Genomic DNA, 17,872 nt, shown 5'->3' with positions numbered 1-17,872 from the left:
GCCACCTTGCTCACTCTGTACATGATCCATTCAGACTGTGTGTTCTGACTGCAAATGCCAACAGATTTTCATCATTGCTGTACAGCTGTTTCTCAGCTGCTGACAGCATTCTGCCAGCATCACTTTGCCTGCATTTTACCACATACTCAAAAGGATTTTTGCTTTGTGTAAGAGATAGCCAGGTCTAACCATGTCACCAGCAGGAAAAATTTCTTCCTCTTGGTCTGTTACACTGAAACTCTCATAGTTTCATCCTGCAGTATTCCTGAGCTTGAGCAGACCTCCTGCTCTGTCTGTGTGTACAACAGAGACCATTTTCAAAACCTCTGCTTTGGCTCATAGCTAATTGATGCCTGCCCCCATAGGATCTATGCTAATTTAGCTTAATAAAATTATTGAATAGCAAATATCTGGAGAAGCAGCAGCAATGTCCTCATTATTACATTTAGTAAACCTGCAAGAGGCCATCATTGTTAACTGCATATTTAGAAAGAAACTCCTGAACAGAATGGAGCTGTCAAAAGGATGCTTCCAATAAGCCACCTATGGTCCATTTCTTCGGGGTCAAAAATAAAAAGTTTCTGGGCCAAAACCCCCCGAGTTTGTAGACCACATGCAAATGATTAGAGAGAAAGATGTTAAATACAATAAGCAGCTACATACCTCCAGGTCATTAAAGAACAGATGTGTATCTGCAAGGTTGAAGATCATTTCTTCCATCATGAGACCTATCCTCACAGACGTTGTGGTGTCCTGTTGGGGGAAAATCAGGTTTTTTCCATTCACTTTGATTTTCTTTTTTGGGGATAGGCATGGGGGGTGGGAGACCTTAGACCAAACACAGGATCTACACATTCCTATTTCTTAAGATACATTTATTGAAGTACTTCCCAAGTGTATTTTAACATTGACATGACTTTCCCATCCTTTCTTTTGCTCTCCTAGATAAAGCAATTCTGTTCTTTGAAGGATGTCTGTGACTCACTCTGACCACTAACAGCCCACACACTTCAGATGATATAAAGATCCTTTAAACACCTGAAACTATGTAAGAATTGCTTCAGTAGGCTAGACAAAAATTGATTTCCAATACTACCATTAGTGAGTGGTTTGGGGGTAGTTACCAGCAACAGGGCACACAGAGGGTGATTCTTTCCTGACTTGTCCTTCAAATCAGCAATTCCATTCCCACTGAAGCTGTCTACTTATTTACCAGCATCAGCAGAGTTAAAACAGCCCCATCCTACCATGCAAACCCAATTATAACATGACAAAACCTTTGACTATTGCTGCTCAGGACAGCAGGCTTGCCGAGCCTCAACTGCAGTCCCAATGGCAGTTACACCCAAATAACTACATTGCTTAAAAATACAAACAAAATAAAATTTTTTAAAAAAGAAAAAATAAAAGGCAAGATAAGACACAACACATGGAAGTTCAAACTGCCTCCTGAAAGGGAAGGACATGATGCAGAAGCTCTGGCTGCCTGCAGCATTTTCAAACCATGCTTTTTTAACGACTGAATGTGAAGATGCACGTGCTGGCAGCTCTAAAATATCTTCTACACCTTCTGAAGCACATGTGAACTTTCTCACACCCAGATACTGCTCCTGCCAACATCAGTGACAAAATCTTTAGTGAATTCCCCTGGAGAAGGATGATGCTACCTGCAGCTCTACTTAGGTGTCTTTGGTTAATTCATCCTAGAAAATTAATGTTTTTCCCAGCTGACACACCACAATGGCCTGTGAAAGGGCTGTCACTTCATTGCCTCACCAAGTCAGCAAGTCAACCATCCCTTCTGACCCCAAACAAGTGAAACAAACTTCTTCCTAAATCCACAGCAAGAGCACAGAAACACACTGATGCAGACAAAGTTATGAGCAGTACATTTTCTTATTCATTAAATACTTCAAAAACACAAGCTAAAATTATCTGTATTTAATTTGATAAACAGTCATAGCTCAAAAACATTGTGCCTGTTCAAACTGAACAACAACAGACAACTTGGAAAAAGCCCACATTCCCACAACAGAATTTTTTTTGTTGTTAGTTCATCTTCAATAGGTCAGGGATCTCTCATCTTGATGTGTAAATCTGCCTTGCTTTAGCATGGGGTGTGACTTCAGTAGAGGAAAACGACCCACTTAAGCATAGTCTCTACTCTAATTTCCTGCAGATTTCTGTGGAGTCCTGTTATTGTGTGACAGGACAGTAATGAATTGACTGAGGAGCTCTAACAGGGAGCACAATGTTGGGAGGGTGAGTACATCTCAATCAACCTTTGTGGCAGATGCTGTTGACATGGATGGTGTACTACACACTAAGCTAATTATTACACATTCTTAGTGAAGTTCTCTTCAATTAGAGCAGAATGGCTGTGGTTTTAGCCATGTGTGTGACTCACAAGCACTGTGCCCATTACAGAGAAGCTCTGTCACTCACGTTTAAACACACTTGTTGCTGTCCCACAAACAAGGGCCCTGTCTCTGGGCAAAAAGTAAAAACTTCCAACAGACTTGTCTTGAACATCTCTCATTTTAAGCCCCAAACCTGCTCCCCTGATGAGGCACAGGGACACAGGCCTAATCAGGGCATTTGACTGTGGCCCCATAGGAACAGCACTGAATCAAATTTTACTACCCAGGTGTAGTTACACGGGGGAACTGTTTTCAAGAAAATACGCTGCTAGGAAGAAATTATTTTGTAAAAGAGTTTTTAATGAAGCAATTTATTTTTATACATTTCAAGGATTATTAGCTTTTAAAACTCTTTCAGGAAATCTCATTGGTTGCTATCTGTCATTTATCCTCTAAGTTTCATTTTAGCCTTATTGGTATTAATCACTAATGGGGAGTAGGAAACATTTCCACAGTGTATGAAGTTACCTTCTCTTTAACTAAACAATATGTAAACCAAACTGCAGATGAGTGGGGGGGGGGGGATCATTCTCTTGAGATACAGAACATGATGGAATGAAAACAAAACAGAAAAATGCACTTTACCACCCAGAGGGGAAGTTGTTTGGGGAAATGATTTGGCATCACTGCTTCCACAGTATGGACATTTCCTCCACAGCAAGGCACACTTCCAAGTCTTAAAGAGGCTGATGAAGTTATAAGGCCAACCAGCACTCCCAGTATGACAGAGGTGTCTAGAGGCACGAGGCCCGGACTCCTCCAGCAGTTATTTATTTGCATTACTGTAGCATCTAGAAGCACTAGTGCCAGACTTGAACCCCTCTGTGCCAGAGGCTGTACCCACCCTGAGGAAAGACACAGTTGCTACAGCTGTCAATTCAAGTAGGAATAAACAGGAAAATCAGGCTGACAGAAAAGCACCAAAATGAGATCAGTATATCCAAATTCTCTGCACAGTGTGTAAGTAATTGGAAAGAGGATTATGACATTTGTTTGAAGATGTTGATGGAGTGCTCTTCCTAGGCACAGAAATCCTGTGCCACTAAAGGACATCTCTGTGCTGCCAGTGGTGCCCTGGTGGACTGTTAGTGCCTGTGCTGGAGCAGTGTGAGCTCAGCAGAGCAATGTAAAGTTACCAGGGATCCCTGCTAACGTCCTTCTGCAGGAAAAGTATGCCCAGGAGCCCTGGGAACAAGCTTCCTGACTAACAGAGCCAGCCAATGCTTCCTGATGCGTGTGAAGCCCAAGGACCACAGACAGCCTGAAATCAAATCTCCTCCAGGAACCACTTTTTACAGTGAAAACAGATTAATCTAAAAACTCAACCCTCACTGCTTGTTTAGTAACTTTAGAAGAGCGAGGTCCTCCCTCTGCTAACCTACGAGTCATGCTTTCACAAACAAGGACAATGAGAGGCAGGGGTAGAAAACAGGCAATAAACTCCTTTTGTAAATAAAACTTCCAGCAGCATGGTGTATCCCCACATGCCTCACCTCTGCCATGCTCTATTGGTGGAGTTTCCTTCAGGGTCAAAATTAAACAGCCCCACAAATTACTTTTAGTGCAAACCTCTGGTGCTGAGACCAAGCATTCCTGATCCTCCTATGCACAGCCTGAACAGCTTCTTCCAATGGCTGTGGGAGACAAGCATCAGGAGGGAAGTGATCATTCTAAATTATTCATTCCTGAATACAACCTTCTCAACACACCCTTCACTGCCACTTTTAAAGAACAGGAGTCACAGCTTCAGAGTTGCCCATTTCTCCTTAGGGAATACCTTGAGAGAACTGAGAGGTAAAAAGCCCCCATTCCCTACTACTCCTTCATAAACAACAAGGGATCAAAACATACAAACATACAGAGAGTTAGGTAAGTCATTTCTCAATAATTTTCATCAGAAATGTGTTCCCTAAAGAGCATCCTTGCTCATCTTGTCTCTGCTGTTTCTGTCACCCCTGTGACTTTCAGCTAAGGCCTGATGGGTACTGCCTGCTGCTGGCAATGGTCACACCTTGTGAGCAAGGTCACTTCCACTGTAAGTGAAGCACTGACAACTCCCAGCTCCATATCCACTTGCTACTTTTGCTGCCTGATCAGCACAAAGTCCTGCTAGAGGAAAACATGGGCAGCAGAAGCCTGTGGAACATGCTGTAAAGGAAGACAAAAGCATCCATTCAGCAAGAAGCACATTTTCTTTCATATCCCAAGCTCACATATTTGCTGCCAGTGTTGCTTTTAGTTTGGCCACTTGCATGCACTGTTTCTAACCCCTGAACTAGTTCTCTACATTTGAAGTGAACTGTGTTCTAAAAATTACAATTTGAGTTCAATTATGTCCTCCTAGTTAATAACACCTTGCCTTTAAATAAGATTAATTTCTGTTTTAGTTTTCATTTTTAACCTTCATTTCAAGTAATAATATGTCAGAAGATTGCTAAAAGGAGCTTGTTGAACAGCCTTCAGTTTGTCTTAAAGACAATTTCCATGAAAACTGGAGGAGAGCAAAGAACAAATATTTCCCTATGACAGCAGTGGGAGGGTAGCTCTGCTCACACCACATGAAACTCCCACTACTCTGTATTTTAGCAGAGCAAAGGGAACGCAGAATGTGCATGCACACCCAAATTAGCTTTAGGCTACCAAATGTGGGCACAAATTGCTGTCAGGATGTTGCAACACGCACAGTGCTGGGTCCTAGACCCTCTTCCAGGAGCTGACGTGCACAGAAGCCTTCACTGCTGTACCTTCACTGCTACAGGTACTGGCTCTACCTCCACAGAAGCCCTTGTGCATTGAGTCACACTCAAACTGCCCCACCAGCATCCTCCCCAAAGGCTCTGCACTAAAACCACCTTCCCACAGATCTGCTGGAACACGGAGATTGATTTTTCATACACTGCTTACACTTGCCCCAGAATATCCATTAAAAGGACATGTATTTGTTAACACCTGGAACTAATCCAAGCTGCATGTCCACAGCCAGCTCTCCCTTCCTGCACACTGTAATTTTGAAAGGAAGAGGGAAGCAGACTTATCTCTGGCAATCTCTCAAGTGCAAGTCACTCATGCCTCCAATCCTGGATCCAAAGCCCTCTCCAAGCCTCTGCCTTGCAGGTACCCTGTTCAGACTTGCAGGCCATTAGCAAAGGGGCAGAGCTGGCTCCTTTGAGACAGATAACAAATCTGCTTGTTGTCTGACTCTGCTTCTCTTTAGCAACGTGACAATTAACTCGACATTCAAATTGTTAGGGCAAAGTCCCTCTGAGCGTGGATCTTGGATTCAGACACCATCACCTCCCTTAAAAACCCTACCAGCATAAAGCCCTAGTATTTAAAACTAATCAGTCCTTTTAAATCCCTGCCAAATACCTATTTATGCCGTGAGCAAATAATTACTTTTCTACAAGGAAGAAAGTATTAATTAAGAGTATTCTTCAGACTCCTATTCTATAGGGTTTATCTGCCACAGGTGTCAGCCAGAGGTGAGAGACGGATTAGTATACAATCAAGGGCCTTCCAAGTTAAATCTCCTCCTTGTGGTTATCTGTTAATAACAAAGTTGTCACCAAAAGAAAGAATTTAATAGTTTTAATTGGGTTTAATTACTTGGAAACGCCTGGAAAATGGACCAGCTTGGTTGTAGCATAAAAAAAAAAATCAAAAAAATCAAAGACACAAATACCAGGGCCACATGTTTGAACAAAAAAAGTCTGTGAGAATAATGTAACATTTTATACCTTGATCAAAATTTGAGACATGAACAAAACTTTCCCATAATAATGGGAAATTACCCATGTGTACGAGTTCTAGTTCAAGTAAATCCATGTCTTTTTCAGGAAGAAACCACATTTCACTCCTTTACTAACTACACCTAAGTAGCTTAGCTTGCAATTTTATCTCTTTAACAACACAGGCTACAACCAGACTGAGCCTTTCAGAGCTTTCCCAGGGAGAGTGGGTATTTGTGAGAAAAGTTGTTTAAAGTAACGAAAGTAGTTAGGAGCTAAAAGCCATTTTCAGAAGTGACTTACTTAAGGGACTACACTTCGGGCTTTTTTGAAAAGGATCATCCCTTTTCAAACAGAACCTCTCAGTTTCTCGGGGTCCAAACTTTTTCCCACCAAAATAAAGCCACTGTTTACCTAAACATTGATACATCCAGGTTTATTAGACAATCTACTGAATTTAAATGAACAGTGTCAACAGACAGCACAGTGTGACCTTGTGAGAAGTCCATGATAGATGGAGAGCAAATGTAACTGAATCCCTTTTCTTCAGGTAACTTTTCATATTCACCCTTACTGTGATTTAAGGGGTACTTCAAAGTATTCTTACTGGGTACTGAAGGACTCCTTTTACTGTCATGTGTCTCTTCACATAGGGCTGGAAACTATTCTAATAAGCAAATGGGCACACAGGCCACTAAATCCTCATATTTAAGGGCACACTGAGGTTGAAAAGGCCCTCCTCCCTCTCCAAAGGAACTATGCTTAGGGACAGGCAGCAAAGACCACACTAATTGATCCAGTGTCTGAACCCATCAAGTCTGAAGTGGATTCCAGTCCTGTGGGAATACTGTACTTAAATACAGGTTAAAAGCTGGGTCATGATGCTTGAGGATAAATGGGAATTATTTTCATTTAGTAATACAAAAGGTTCATGACCAAAAACCTACAAATAATTTCTTTTTACTATTCATGGCATGCATTTCAGAAAAGGGAGTGGAATTTAAACCAAATTAATCTTCATTTCCTTCCCCTCAACACAGGAAAGTCACTGTATTTCTATATGAAAGCCCTTGATAGCCCTGTGAAAAATACCCAACTTCTGGAAAGCTTGGTGGAAACACATCATGGAGTGTAATCCTCAGCACAATGACATATTTTGCACATGCAGCTGCCTAAAACAAGCCATGTCCCTTTGGTTTTTCAAACCTTTCCCCTTGAAGTTGCAGCCCTGATTCAGCCATACTGTAAAGCAGGTTCCCTTTCCTCAAGCTTGTTTAACAACCCAGCATCGTTTCTGATATGTATTTTATGTCAAAAATAATCCTTTAATAGTTCCAAAATGCCACATGTGCACTTTGCTCAGAACCCCCCCTGCTCTCCTAAGCTCCAGTACAAGAGGTTACATCTACAGGAGCTCAGAGCATCTCCTGTGCCCACCTCCAACCTGCTGGGGCATCTGGTTTTGCTGTTCCTGCTGCTGCTTCTCATCAAGCAGTACAGATGATAAACACAGATGTTTGCTCCCGAAATACACATTTGAAACAATCAAATGGCTGGAATTATTTACTCCCTTCTCTCCCATAATGAACTAAATAATTGATATAGCAGCATGTCTAAAGTAACAGACTTCTTTATTACCTGCAGTGATTGAATGCTTTTTTAATTTAACTTAAAAAGGCATTAAACACAAGGTTTAGCCTCCAGTGGGTAAAAAAATCTCCAACTTCCTCAGAAAATCCTTTCCAAATTGTATTCATCTTGACTTAATCCATGATCTACTGAGTGAATTAGGCTCTATTTGTTTTCAAAATCTATTTTATGGAGTTCCAAGGACTGTGTTTTCCTTAGGAAGGGCTTACTCTGCCTTTCTGACCAGGATGCCTGCTAGCAGCCCTCAGCACAGGCCTCTGCAGGTTTTTAATGTCCCAAGGTGCCCCACACATATGACTAACAAAATGTAAATAAACACAGCTGAGCCAGTAAGAAATTGGAAGGTTTTCTCATTAAAGAAATAAAATAAACAGATGTCCTTAAGCACTTTGGCTCATGTTTGTCAAAGGAATGGAAAACTCTCAGATGTTTGAACAGCAGTCCTGATATAAGGCCACATCTCAAGCGAGAGGAGAAGAAAAAAAGCGATGCCCTGGCACTTAGAATTAACTAATAGTTCTCAAGGGAGGCCGCTTTTGATTTGAACCTTAGCAACTTCTACAAATAGTTTTTAACAGCCGAGCAATAAAATGGGGTTTTATTCCTTCTCAGTTTGTAAAGTAGTAAAGGACAGACCCGGCCATTAGGAGCATGAAGCACCAGCAGATTTGATTAAATCCCCATGGTGTTTCAATCAGGTCCTGGCTTTAGGGTCCTGTGAGAGAACAAAGCAGGGAAAAGCACAAGCTACTTGAAGCATTCAGTGAAAGCAGGGAAGGGGAAAAAAAAAGAAATTAGAAAATCAAACCTAGGATTTTACAAGGATCTCGAGTAGAGCCAAGGAGGAACTTTTCAATGACTGTTTTTTTTTTAAATTGGAAATTATCATTCATTTAAAGGAAAACTTTTTATAAGAACACGTAACAGCCAGCAAAACTTTTGAGGAATAAAGCTTCTTAGATCCACAACATCATTTCTGGTGAGGACAAGACAGTGCAGTTCACAGCCAGCATACAGCAGCTATAACATTTGTTTCAATACTAGAAAATCATATTTATGTCCTGTCCTCAACAGGGTCAAGCAGAAACTTTTGCTACTCTGTCCTGAGGTCCCGCTATCATTGGTGGACCCTCTCCTAGGTCACTGCAAGTCTCTCATCAGAGGTGCAAAGCCCATGTCTGCACACGCTGGAAACCTGAGCGCCTCACCCACACCTGTCTGCTTACAACTCGAGTAAACCTCATGCTGCCACTTCTGAAACACAAAAGCATTAAAAAACCATGGCTGTCACAGAAAACTCTACTTCAAAGAAGTAACTATGGGTCACACTGCAAGGCCTCACTGAATGCAGAGTGGCTGCTCCAGGGAAAGCAACCACACATTACCAGCTCCCAGGGACACAGAGTAACACAGGGGATCTAAACACCTTTCACTTAAAGTTAACCAACATCTAGAGCATGACTTTGTGTGACTCTGATTTAAAACTGGGACATAATGTGCTTTGTAATTTTTTGCAGTATATTTTTTCTTAATTTGAGCTAATTCCAAATGCTGAACAATCTCAATAATTGTATGATTCTTACAGGGAATTTTATAGATCTGAACTCCCAGATATCAGCAGACACTGTCAAAGTTCTGATAAAGATCCAATGCAATTCAAGGATTCAGACAGTCCTATGTGTTCAAATCTCTAAGTCCAGACTAAAATAAAATCCGTCATTTGATTCCAGGATTTTGGAGTATCTTGCATGTAAAGATGAATTTTACCTCCAGGTTCTACTTTACTCACAAGTCATTTGGACCCTACAATCCCAAGAAGTGATGCAACACAGAACAAGAATACACATCCTTGGAACAATAAAAAATACTGAGAAAAGGTATTGGCTTCAGAGAGCTCCCTCAAGGTAGAGAAAACAACACACCCAGTGCTCCCTTTCTTGATACCAGTCCTTTGAAAACATGCACTGAAGCATTAACCATTAATAACATGACTTTTTTGTGAGTTCTTTCTCCTCTTTTTTTTTCCCCCCTCACTTTTTGGACAGCTCCCTGTTGCTGCCATCACCAAGGAAGGGGCAACACACACAACCACTTGCAATTAAGTAGCTTAAGAACACAGGAGTTTAGACCCAAACCTCTGAAGCTGTAGTTGGTGTTCCTCCTCCCATCCTTCAAGAAAAATCACCCCAGAAAGAGGTGTTACTCTTCAGCTTGAACAACTTTACAGACTAATTCTTTGAGCACCTGCAGCTCCACCAGTGCAACAGACAGGATGATACTGGGACAAAAATGTTGGCCAAGAGAATGGCCAAGATCACATAAACTGACACCTTTTCTGAAGGAAGACACAGTGAACCAAGATCTCCATGTATGAGATTTAATTATAAGCATATGCATGTCTAATTACAGGCATGTGAATCTTTCATGGAGAATTTTGGGTTTGATACTCAATTTACTTTGAGGTTAACACTTCCTATGCTATTGAAGTAAGATTCTGAAACTCTTAACCTCTGGCTGCTTCACTTGTACTTGATAGTTTTGAATTGTGCTCCTATTTTAACAGTTCCCAGGACAGCCTCTCTGAGTGTGCTGTATTTCCCTCCTGGTTTAAGGTCTGTTCCACAGCCCACCAAAGCCTCTAGTTGTCTTTGGATCAAGCCACTAGCCTATAATACTTTTATAACACAACCATTTCCCTTATAGCAGAGTCCTGAGGAATTTAATACTGATGAAACAAATGAAGGACTGCAAAGAAAAAAGTCCTTCTAGAGAAGTTTCTCAAGGAACCTGTTGTAATTTCATAGAAAAAGTGATTCATTCTTTCAAAAAAATATTCCTGTTTATATCATTCTCTAAATTAGTATAAAGGAGACAGCCAACAAAAGCCCCCACACAGCAGGTTCCAACTCTACACCCCCTAAATATGTGCAGGAGGCATCAGGTGAAGGCATCTGCTTCAGAGGTTCTGTACTAGGACAAAGTCAGCCCTTTAAGGGAATTCTCCACATAAATACAGCAGCCCCTACCCAAGGCTAAGTTTGACCACAGAGCAGATCTGCAAAGCCTAAGTTTGTTTCCTGATCCTGCCTAATTCTTTGTGGGGTTTGTAGGCAGTAGGTTTGAGCTCACACACGTACGCCTCGTGCATTATGTTCTCTGGGAAAAGTAACCACTTCAATTCCCTTGTACAACAGGGGTCTGAATAAATCCCTGCCTGAAAACACGTGCTTGGTTTTCAGAGGGTGCTGTTAGAAGTGTTAGCAGCATTCCAAGTGCTGCAGTAGACTTCCACACCACAAACACCATTTTATATCCTTTATAACTGTGCACATCTAACAGTGAACAATAAATCTATCTTACTAATTACACATTCAGCTTGTTATAACCATCGTAAAAAAGTACAGCTGGTAAAGCCATGAAATGATGTCAAATCATATTTCTGCCTTCTGGAGAGAAGCTGGGTTATTTTCCAGTCTCCTGATGAAGCTGAGTGCTCAAAGCCATGTGTGGAAACAGCTGCCTACTAGGTCATCCACCTTTAATTAGGTAATGAGATTGTCTTTTTTTCTACCCACTTAAAAGTGTTTGACATTCTGTAATTCAAAGTGACTTAGGTGTTTATCATAAAAAGCTGCCTCTGGAAGAAATTGAAGCACATGGTACTAAATCCAAAAGCCAGTGTTTTCTCCTTAGCAGCCAAGTTCAGGCTGTTCAGCCACAGACAGCTACCTAAAAAAATGAAATTGCCTGTATTTCAAAGACGGTATCTAAAGCATGGTTAGCTAGATATGCTTCTGAAACCCCATTAGGAATGTGAGCTTCAGCAGCTCTGTGGGAAGCACAGCCAGTTCTTCATGGCAACCTGGACTGATGAACACAAAACCTCTCTTAAAAAATTGTCTGAGATTCATAAGAAAACTCTGGTCTAACAAAAGAAGTGTTAGCTCATTCAGGCTGGAGTTAATGCTGTCTGGCTGCTGGATGCTCTTTCTTGCAGAAGACAGACACTGGAAGAACATCCCAGCAAGCAGCAGCTGAAGCTTTGGGAAAACAAGGGGCTACTTGCAACATGAAAGGGAGGAAAATGAAATTTTCACATGTTCGGAGGAAATACTGCAGGACACATTTATACAAATATGTCTGAATAAAAGGGGCAGCATCTGTTTGAAAAGCTGTCTCATTAGCTGCCCCCACAGTTCCCGACGCAATTTGGCTGGACAAGCAGTAATGCTAAAAAAATTAAATTTTACCTTCCCATATCTGGATGCAAAGGTTCCCGTGAGTAAGGAGTGAAAAATAATTATCGTCTCATCCAAATCCCACACAAACACACGCTGTGATGACAGATGGGGTGGAAAAAAGAAATATAGTTACATATTAAGCAACTGCAAGAACAGGTTCAGTCAGGAAATATGTCCTCTTGGACTAGAGATTTTTAAGATCTCAAGCCATTTGGAGCACTGACTGTGGATGTTTTGTGAAAACAGGCAAAATGAAACATCAGGAATTTTGGAACTATGTATGTGCTGGCCATCCCAAGAGCCTGCTCTCCTAACAACCACAGAAATCCCTCATTGCCTGTCAAGTCAGGGGAACAAGACATCAGACTTACAAAAAGCCCAAAGGGAAAAAAAAAGGGTACATATGAAGAATAGCTTGAGATGTTGATAACACAGAAATTGAGCAATTGTTTTGACTACTCGTGTCTGCAGGTTCCAGTTGTATTACTAATTCTGTTCTGTCTCTGGGATTTGCTAACACAGGCAACTGTTCATCTTTGCTGGATTTACCAAAGGAATATAAATTAAAGTTATTACCTCAATCTCACTGTCAGCAGTAGGGGAAGGATCGTTGCTTCTTTTTGACCGGGCTCGTACCTTGCCATCTGACCCTCTGTGATGTCTCTCTGTCTCTATATCTTTTGCTGGTGTTGTTGAATATTCCCCTATTAGGAAAAAGAAATCCCATTGTAAACTTAAATTTTGCATTGTGTCATTGTAATTAGAGCACGAAATCTTTTCTTGAAAAGCAACAGAAACACTGTGAAAACACCGTGAGAAAATCTTACTCTTTTCACATTAATACCTATCAGTGTTAGAGAAATAAGTTTTAAATCCTAAGATTTCTTAAAACAATTTCAAAAAATCACCAAAATCGCATATATAACATTTTAAAAAGGACATGTCACTTCAAAAAACCTTACCAAAATTTTCATTGAAAAGAAAAAACTTTTGGAATTTTACTCCCTCCCATTCTTTTCAAAGACAGAAATTAGAAAGGCAATAGAAACAGAATCCAAGACCAATTACACTTCTGAAACTTTAAAAAATTCTTTCTGTTTTTGTTTTTTAAATTTGATGAATGTTCATGATTAAAAATACACTTTCGACTTTTATTTAAAAATACAGAACTAACCTGTTGAGCCTTACCCCATTTCTGAGAGGATAGTATTTTAGAAATAACTGAGATGAGACAGTTAAAAGTAAACTTCCCATGTATAAAGTATCTGTTTTGATTGGCTTGAGTTTCATAGACCTGTCTGGGTTTCACTTACCTTAGATTACAAATCCTTTTCAAACACATTTTTCTTTACACCTTGCTAAGTTGTGGCCTCTGCAACTCCCTAGAATAACCATATTCTTCTTCAGAGAAGCTGGGATTGTGCTTAACAAGCCTTTTTGAAATCATCCTTTCTCAAAAAGGCTGAGATAAGATCTAAGGAACAGAAAATCCTCCAACTGCTTTTAGAGCAGTCTGCGATCACTTCTTTTTAAAAAACAATACTAGTTTATTTTTCTTTTCGAGCAACCACAGATGTTCAGATTTGTTTGGTAAGTCAGCAGACCTTCAGTGGGTGTGTACTGTGATCATCCACAAATTGTGTGGTGTTTTATATAAATGTTATTGCACACCAATGAAAACTAGTAGGGAAGTGATATCTGAAGATTGCTCTTGAACAGGACACTGGGGGATAATCCACCAGTAATTCCATAAACTACTTAGCTTTAAAACTTTAAAAATTAAGCATTCAAAGAGAGGCCACAAATTTTGAAGCTTTTTTTTTTCCTGTGGAATTCATCTTGAACTTTCAATTTAGACACACAGTTCGTGTAGATTTTTTAGAGAGGGACTTTCTCTTGATGTACTTGTTTATGAATGCACACATTAAATGTTGTTGTAAGAGGTGAATACAATCCTTGACAGACATATGGGCTAAAAAGTCATCAGACACTGAGGAAACAGAGAATTTTTCAGAGCATGGCTGTTTGTTTCACTGCTACCCATGTCAGCCCTCAGTACTGATCTGGGGTTGGCATGACATTGTCCTATCCATCTGTACTACCTTAGAGGAGATCAAACCCCATATACTCAGGAAAACAACATAGGATGGTTTTAGAGACCTTGGATATTCCAATCTCTTCTCAAACCCCTGTGTAAGAACCGTTAAGTGCTAGAAAATCTGAGCTATCCATGTAAATAGATATTTTTAAAAAAACCCCAACAAGAAGGTTGTAGTGTTTATGTCTCCAGATGGTTGAGGCTGCCAGCCTGGGAACACATGAGCTGCACCTACCAGAGAGTGATTCTGTGCTCTGGCTGGTGATGTTGTGGGAAGACTCCTGCAGGGAGTAGGTGGAGGTGGGGATGGCCGAGGGGCTGATGCTGTTTGCAGACATGTACGGGGGGTTGTAGGAGGAGCTGTAATACTGCGAGTACTGGCTCTGGGGGAAGCTGGGATACGATGAATATTCCTTGGAGGAAAGAAAAGAAACATCTAACTCACATGTACCTGGTTTTATCTTACAAACAAGTAAGCCACCACAAAAGCAGGGTTACTTGTGCATGCAGCAAGTCATGGCTCAGGAATACTTCACTAAAGAACTGCATTTCATTCACTTATGACATTACATTTCTGCTTCTCCCAAATATACTCCTATTTTATTATGACTGACTGACCAACAAGAGGTCAGAAATCTGGCAAATTCTGATTTTTTTATAGGATTTTAGTTATCAGTGCTGACACATTTTGTATTACAGAGTTTAACAATTTTATGTAAGTAGAGCAGCTTTCTGAAAAAGGCCATGATGGAACACACAATCTTTGTAAACAACAAAATACCTAAGAAATTGCAAGAACAGAATGAATAGTGTGAGGGAAGGAGCAAAACTGGCTGCATTTTTCCATGATCAGCAACATTTTCTGATCAGCTGTTAGGCTAAACAAATGAAAAGAAAGTAGCAATTTTTTTGCAGCAATGCTCACAACAAAGTCTGCCCAACTATCTCACAATAAATAAATCCCTGAGTGATCTTCCCTACCTTCAGAAAAATGAACTAAAAATACGAGGCGCAAGTGACCTTGGGGAGCTGAGGTATCACAAAACTCTTTGTCTTGATTTTAAGGCTCCCAAAGGAACCCTATACCATTATCCTTGTATGTTTTGTGGGTTTACTGTGAAAAGCAGGACACTGGAAAACATTATAAAACATATCTCTGAAAGCATAAAAGATTTTATTTGTTTTTTTGTTTTAAGTGCAAATCCTGTCCTTGTCCACTGATTTGCTTTTCCAGATAGAGAACTGTGTTCATGCTCTGGGCATTGTCTTTCAGCAGAAGGCTTCTATTTCCTCAGAAATTATAATTAGTCTCTGGTATTAAATAAAATTAAATAATAAATAGTCTTTCGAAACACTAAAAGCACTTTCCTCCTTAACAGCTTACATCTTTTTCTGTGACAGCTATTTCATTAACTTTCAGTCACCAGGGAGCTCTCAAGAACAAAGACTCAAATTGTCATAAGAACAATTAGACTGTAAAAGAAATGAGATAATTTCACTGTTTTCTCCTTCAGAATATTACAAAATAATGAAAAAAGCCCAACTTTTCCCCCTTTTTAGGTATCCTCCATATGTCAAATGCACTTCTACCAGCGAATGCTGATGTTTGAAGCCCAAACTGAAGCAACAAAGAAATTGCCCACTGTTGTCATTAAAAATACAAGTCAACAATCACCCTACAAAGAAGGAACTGAAATTATTGGCCAACCAGAGTGCATTTTCTGGGACAGTGTACTCATTTGTTTGGTCCACACACGAAGAGCCATTTGCTACTGAGAAACATCTGCCTCGTGTGTATGCGCCTGCTGTTTATTTATACACACACTTCTATCAAGGTATCTGAGGCATGGAGCCCATGGACAGGTGTGTTCCTAAAGAGGGAAGTGCACAGACAGCTCAGATGCCTCCATATCCACCAGGGCCTGCCAATGCCTCTTTCAGATTGTTCACATTTATTTCACAGTGCCAAGGCAGCAGACGACAGGATTCTAGAGGCCATCCCCCCTGGAGAGGATGCACAACATATCTGGGAGTTGTGAGATGGCAGAAGAATGATGAAACTCTTGGCACTGCTACAGCAGCAAGTCCAAGACTGCCAGGGCACCCTCCTCCTGGAAGGACTGCACTCTGTGTGTGTGTACTAAGACACATCTTAAAATTAATCAAGATGTCTTAAGTCCAGCAAACAGACCCACGGAGCAGAGCAGAATGGTGCTCACCAAAACACAAAGCAATACCTTCCTCAAATATATGTGAACACTAAAATAATCTCTCTGATCTATAAATCTTCCAATTGTTCAAAATAAGTGACAAGGTTGCCAATAACAGACGCTGAACCATACCTGATGCACAGCACTGAATCCTGCAGAATTTGTCAGGCCATTGGCTCCCTGGTAAATCCCTGTTGTGCCTAAGGGAAAGAATATCACACTCATAAGGTAACACCAGCAATCAAAATAACAGGGTATATTAATATGAATAATTTCCAACAGGAAGTAAAGTACCAGGTCACCAGAAAAAAGTAAGGTACAAATCTGAGGCTGTAAAGACTGTGGGCTGTTACTGGGGCTTACTGACTGAAAGGCATTCATTACATAAACTAAAACATTGCTTACTGGGCTGGGAAACACAGCTGGAACAAAAGGATTCAGCCCAGATTTAAAACTCAGTTACTTCTTTTTACAATAAGTAATGGAATAGTATTTTTTATCTTCTCTTCCTGTAGGAAAACCCCTCAGATTACATACACATCCTCCCACATGTGCTGTTTCACGCATGGGTATCCTGGCATCTGTCCTCATTGATCAGGTACCCAGGAATTTTCAGAAGAAAAACTTGTTCCCTGGTGTTGATGTTCCCAGTGTGGGAATAATATTGTTGAGATTTCTGGGACAGCAAGGAGCAAAAATATTTCTTCATCCTGGGATATCAGAAGGAGAAAGGATGGACGTGGTTCTGTCCCAAGCAAAGCAGCTGATGTTCAGCCAGGCTTCCTCAGCTGGAGGAAGCACTACCACAAAGATTTTGTTTGGAGAAGTAAATGTTCAGATAAGATCTGCAGGAATGGTCTGTCTTTGCTTCCCATCAGGGCAGCGGCAGCAGAGCTGTAAGCTCTCATCCCCTCCCAAGTTCTAGCCTTGATTTAATCCCACTCTAAGCTGGTCTTGATGTCACTATTTTTCATTTCACATGGTATGTGAAAGGTATGATTTTGGTGGTGCCTGGCTGCACTGGGCTCATCTTGGCTTCATTCTGTCACCTCAATGTGCCATCAGACTGAGCCCTCCTCTGGCCTTCAGCCTTTTCTTCTCATATGGCTTCTCACCATGTGAATTACTTTGAGCGGTGCTGTTTTAACCATATGACACTCTGCACGCCTTCATGTGGCAACCATTCTCCAAAGTTGCACTTGCTTGTTTTTATTTTAGGACACCAGATTAGCTGGGGAATGGACAGCTGAACAAACTCCACTCTGCCAAGTGCAGCTACAAAGCACATGCACTGAGAAATAAATCTCAAGCCAAAAAGAAACAAGAGAGAGGACTCTGCCCTCCAGAACTAATTTGCTGCCACATGTGGTCTTTAAAAAGAAAATAGCAGAGAGGAGGAAAACAGAGTGCAGGTGACTGCCAGGTACCTGGAGGCCTGGGTGTCCCCAAGGCCCAGAATGTGCTGGCTGGGAGCTGAGCCAGTGCAGGTGGGCTCAGCTGATGCCTCCTCCTGGCATTCATGCCT

The 17,872-nt window shown here is 40.9% G+C and overlaps 1 protein-coding gene across 7 annotated transcripts in view; it reads right to left on the bottom strand.

Moving 5' to 3' along the window:
- Positions 1 to 17,872, bottom strand: part of EYA2 (EYA transcriptional coactivator and phosphatase 2) — an 86,489-nt gene that overhangs the window by 12,602 nt on the left and 56,015 nt on the right. For all 7 annotated transcript variants that reach the window (XM_032127428.1, XM_032127430.1, XM_032127426.1 and 4 more), the window contains 5 exons: positions 16,480 to 16,547; positions 14,373 to 14,550; positions 12,616 to 12,743; positions 12,049 to 12,132; positions 664 to 753 (listed from right to left, as the gene is read on the bottom strand). In XM_032127428.1, coding sequence (XP_031983319.1) covers positions 664 to 753; positions 12,049 to 12,132; positions 12,616 to 12,743; positions 14,373 to 14,550; positions 16,480 to 16,547 — 548 coding nt within the window. The remainder of the gene's footprint in view (positions 1 to 663; positions 754 to 12,048; positions 12,133 to 12,615; positions 12,744 to 14,372; positions 14,551 to 16,479; positions 16,548 to 17,872) is intronic.

This window comes from Corvus moneduloides, chromosome 17 (genome assembly GCF_009650955.1).
Source record: "Corvus moneduloides isolate bCorMon1 chromosome 17, bCorMon1.pri, whole genome shotgun sequence".
NCBI lineage: Eukaryota > Metazoa > Chordata > Aves > Passeriformes > Corvidae > Corvus > Corvus moneduloides.
This window is presented reverse-complemented; position numbering and strand designations above follow the sequence as displayed.